Source organism: Poecilia reticulata, linkage group LG4, assembly GCF_000633615.1.
Source record: "Poecilia reticulata strain Guanapo linkage group LG4, Guppy_female_1.0+MT, whole genome shotgun sequence".
Taxonomy (NCBI): domain Eukaryota; kingdom Metazoa; phylum Chordata; class Actinopteri; order Cyprinodontiformes; family Poeciliidae; genus Poecilia; species Poecilia reticulata.
Genome location: NC_024334.1, coordinates 14648340 through 14653180, shown reverse-complemented (window position 1 = coordinate 14653180; position 4841 = coordinate 14648340). Strand labels below are relative to the sequence as shown.

The window sequence follows — 4841 nt, the reverse complement described above, 5'->3', positions numbered from 1 at the left end:
AAGTTTCAACGCAAAAAACAAATGTATGAAGTACTTTTATGCATGCTAAAACTCAAAACGGGTCCGTAGGGACCCTAACACCATAGGAAGGTTAATAAAAACGCATTTACCGTGTTTGATGTTTGTTGTAAATGGCGTATACTCACAAAGAACGAGGTTATTAGTCCAAGTTTGTCATTTATTGAATGTACAGAAATTACAGCGGCTGTGATGCGCCAAGAAAAAGGAAAACAACCTGAACAGGTGATCAACACTAAACCACTCACACATTTTTACTCTCCTCTGTCATTTAAGCACAGCCGTTGTCATGGCAACTTCCTGCGCTCCACAAGCGCAGGAAGTTGCGCAAGAAGAGGTTAAAAAAACATAATATTCAGTCCGATACGGTATTAGGTTTGCAGGCTTGATATTTATTTTGCGATCATTAATAAGCCTCCCTGATCAGCTGTGGTTGATTGGTTCATTTTAAACTCCTGCTCTGCTCGTTATTTTGGTAATGGAATCGAAACGCACAGAATTGCGCAACACCTTGTAGAAACTATGATCACTGAGATTATTATTGTAGTTGGGTCATTAATTTGAACACGTTTTATTGATTTTTTGTTGTTGTTCTTTAATAAAGTTACGAATGTTTTGATAAGGAGTCAGAGGAGGACGTGCTGGTCTCAGCCTCCTGGCTGCGTTCAGTTTGTCACCTAATGCTGAGATCGACTCAAAACCTTCCGCAATCGACATATTGCCCCCCTGCTCTGGCAAAGCACGAACAGTTCAGAAACAATATAAAATGAGAAAAACAGTATTCATTAACTGATTAAGTCGTGTTTTAGATTGTTCTTGAAAAACTAATCAGTCACGGCTGATTAGTGGGTGAACTCACAGCTGCACAGTGAACCCATTCATTTTTTACAGCAGACAGCCGCTCCCCTCTCTTGCAGGTACTGCGTACCCCCACTAAATCTTTTAGGTTTAGTCGCAGTACTCTGCCGTACCCCCTTACTTTCACCCCTGAGTGTAGGTCATTCTCCTCTGACCGTTCACATCAACAATGTATTTTAGTCCACACAGCCACTCCTCATTGGATGTTAATGCTTTTCTTGAACCATTCTCTGTAAACCTGAGAGAAAAATCCCAGTATGTCCCAGTATGTCAGACGTTTGTAAAGTAATCAGACCAGCTTGTCTGGAACCAATGACCATGCAACATTTGAAGCCACTACAATGCCTCTTGCTTCCTCTTTCTGATTCTTACATTAAATTTCAACAAGTTGTCTTCACAACGTCTAGATGTCCTTAAAAGTGAGCTGTTGCCATATTACTGACTGTTTTACTATTTTTGTCAAGAAGCAGGTAGATGGTGAGTGTTTTTCAGTCCTAGATGTTTTGGACTTTGCACCATTGACTTTTGTCAGACTGTCTTTACTTACTTCTCATACTTAACAGGAAATTATCTATCTATCTATCTATCTATCTATCTATCTATCTATCTATCTATCTATCTATCTATCTATCTATCTATCTATCTATCTATCTATCTATCTATNATCTATCTATCTATCTATCTATCTATCTATCTATCTATCTATCTATCTATCTATCTATCTATCTATCTATCTATCTATCTATCTATCTATCTATCGTTCGTTAAGAAAAATAAATTTAAAATGAGCTAGTTTTAAAACTTAACATGTTTTGATTGAAATAGCCTAATTATAGTTTTAAAATGTATAACTTATTCTGGCCTATTGACCTTTATTTTACCTGTAGTTAAAACATATTGTTTGCCAATATCTCTGATCTGCCCTTTGTCTGTCTGGGAAACAATCAATAGGAAGTTCCAGCTTTTCACACTGATCTGTGAAAGCCATAAACCAGCAGGAGTTTGGAGAAGCTCTCCTTAGATAATGGAAGCAAATAGCTTTAGAGAGAAGGTCAGAGACAGGTCCTGGTTGGATGAGCAAAGATACGCCTTATTTGAATAAATTAAAGAAAATGAGATAAAACTTTCCACACAGAGTAAAAAAATCAGATTTGCGCTTGCAATTCTCCAAAGACGTCTTTGCTGTCTGTTTGTTGTTTCCATCTTTTGTCTTTTTCCTTTTCTCAGATAAATTCATGTGTTGTCTGTGCTCTGAGTTTTCTGATGTTGTGTGATGTGCTTTTCTGGTGGTAGTATGCATCTGTCTTGAATAAACGCTGATTATTGTGACGCTGTCATCTCTGTGTGGCTTTTGTTTCCACGCATGGAATCTTTGAATCCGGGAGCACAAGAGAATATAACGAGCCAGAAGTTAATGATTTTATTCTCTTAACACTATCTAGTGAATGCAACACATAGTTCTTCATAGATCAAAACAGGAAGCAACAATTAAACAACAAAATTAAAAAGAGAAATTAGTTAACACAGACCAAGCATACAAAAAAAGTACAAAATGTGTACAGTGGAATCTCACCTATTCAAAGTTATTTGTTTTGTTTTTTATGTTTTTATTGTCATAAAGCAAAATACTAAAAATAAAATGCAGTTGTGTAAGTCCCTGATACAGCAGTGTTCTCACCACATTGCATAAAATGGGTCCCACAGTATTATAGCTTAACAACAACAAAAACATTACATTTCTACAGGTTTGCAGAAGGCATTTATTTTCTATCATGTGTGGTTTCTATTGTACATGAGAGAACATGTACAATAGACCAACATGGTTTTTAGTGGAGAAGACTTTAATTTAAATCACCATCTAATGAAAATGTGATGGCTGCTCACCAGTTTATAAACTGTTGTTTGTATGAACCCCTATGTGATGACTGAGCCAGGATTTGTTTTATCATGGTAGAAATCCCCCTTACAACTGGACTCACTCACCCCAGTTTTCAGCTGGAAGATTATCCTGTTAGTGAGGAGGCTAAATATGCCACATCCATTCATATACTAGAGGTATTATCTAATCTTCTAACAAAGCTGGACTTGGAGTAGATAAAAAGGGTGGTATAGGTTCTCTAAAACCATATTGTGTTCACATTCTTCCTTACAGACGGGCTTAGACATGAAGTTTTAAAATAAAAGTTCTGCTCTTTAGCAAAGAAAGTTGAAAGCAGAGAATACATTTAACATCATCTTTGATGATATCTGACATTGAGATTATTGAATAAACTGCCTGTGCGGTTTTTTGGTCCAGCTGTTAAATGGAGATATATTCTTTTTAGTTTTTGGAAAAATCAATCTTTTTACAGAGGTTTTAAAAACCCCAATATGATTCAAATTAATATACTGTGAATTGACACATACCTGTGTTTGTATTAAGTTGAATGAACACTGCAAAAAAACAAACAAGGTACACTTGAAATAATAATAAAAAAAAGCTTACGTGTAACTTTCCATCTCTCATTCAATAAATTAATGTTATTGAAAAGCCCATTTATTTTAGAAACTTTAAGCTTAAAGATTAGGGTTATAGTAGGGAGGTCTTCCAGGCTTAATGAGTTTGAGCTCATTACCAATGGAAACACACAAAAGAAAAACAAACTGATCAGCAATTTTAAGTAAGAGGGTTTTACTGAAATGCCAAAAAGAAAAAATAAATCTACTAATTATTTAGAAATATATAGTCATATTTAATAAAGTATGATATATGTTTAGATTAGACTTGTTTGTCTTTTAAAAATAATGTTTAGGTAAGTATTAAACATACATTTCATTATGCCAAATTTCGGTCTTAAATATGGTTTTCTATTGGTCTGATGTAATATTGTAGTTTTTTTCCTTACCTGTAAGTGGAAAATCATAATTAACAGAAATAACAGCTTTCAAACATCTATCTGTGTGTAATTCATCTATGTAATGTTTTTCACTCAATAATAAAGTTTCTGAAATAAGTGGACTTTTCAGTAATATCCTAGTTTATTAAATGGATGTGTATATGTATATATCTTTAAAAATAAAATGTATGAATCCATTTTTAAACGGATGTTACTTTTAGTTGTTTCAGTTATTGGCAGATGTGTGTCTCATTCCCTATCAAACAAACTTCTGGGCTGAAAGAAATCATTTGAAATATAAATCTATCAACAGGTATGAATGATTCTGGGCTGAACATCACTTCAAAACAGAGCTGCATCCGTTAGAGGAGAAGAGAAGGGTAACCTGGAAGCTGAGGCTCAGAGCAGGACAGTAGAGTGCATGTAAACATATGTCAACAGAATAATACTGTGCTGCGTGGAGAACAGGATGTTTCTGGATGACGTCACTGCGGGTCAAGGGGAGGAGACAGACTGACCTGCTCTGAGAGACGGCGTGTTCTCAGGAAGAACCCCAGAAGACACCCGATGACCACAGCCAACACGGACATTATGAGGAGACCGTTCTGTTTGAGGACATTCTTGACCCTCACCCACACTGCGTCTAAAGCCACGGCCATCGTGAGCTGCGTGCCCCCTGTCCTCTCAGTAATCCATAAATGTGGTTCTTCCAAAACTTTGAACTCCAGGTAAGACAGTGAAAGTAAAACAAACAAAGAGAAACTCCAGGGGGCAAACGCAAGATATCCAACCCTCTGTGATGTTCTAAAGCACCTTTGGGATCAGCATCCCTGTCGTCCTCACGCTGCGTCCGTCCGCACTAAGCTCAGAGGATCCTCTCACTTTCCAGGCATCACTGCCCACTCTGCTCCACCCATTGACAGCCCTGCGTGCGCTCACCCGTCGCCTGGGGGAGGGAGGAGCTGCTAAACCCTGTCCCGATGGGTTAACATCCACAATCCTGTTAGAGTGCCACTGTATTAAACAGGTCCGAAGCTGGATTAAAGATCTGTGAGCGATTTGACAGAGGTTATCAGAGCAACCTCACGG

General features: G+C 37.3%; 1 protein-coding gene across 1 annotated transcript in view; it reads right to left on the bottom strand.

The window, feature by feature from the left end:
- The window catches only part of slc1a7b (solute carrier family 1 member 7b), a 61783-nt gene extending 57168 nt beyond the window's left edge, over nucleotides 1-4615 (bottom strand). Inside the window, exon 1 of the mRNA XM_008407803.1 lies at nucleotides 4271-4615. Within this exon, the coding sequence (XP_008406025.1) occupies nucleotides 4271-4411 (141 nt within the window). The 5' untranslated portion in view covers nucleotides 4412-4615. The remainder of the gene's footprint in view (nucleotides 1-4270) is intronic.
- Between the last annotated feature and the right edge of the window lie 226 nt (nucleotides 4616-4841).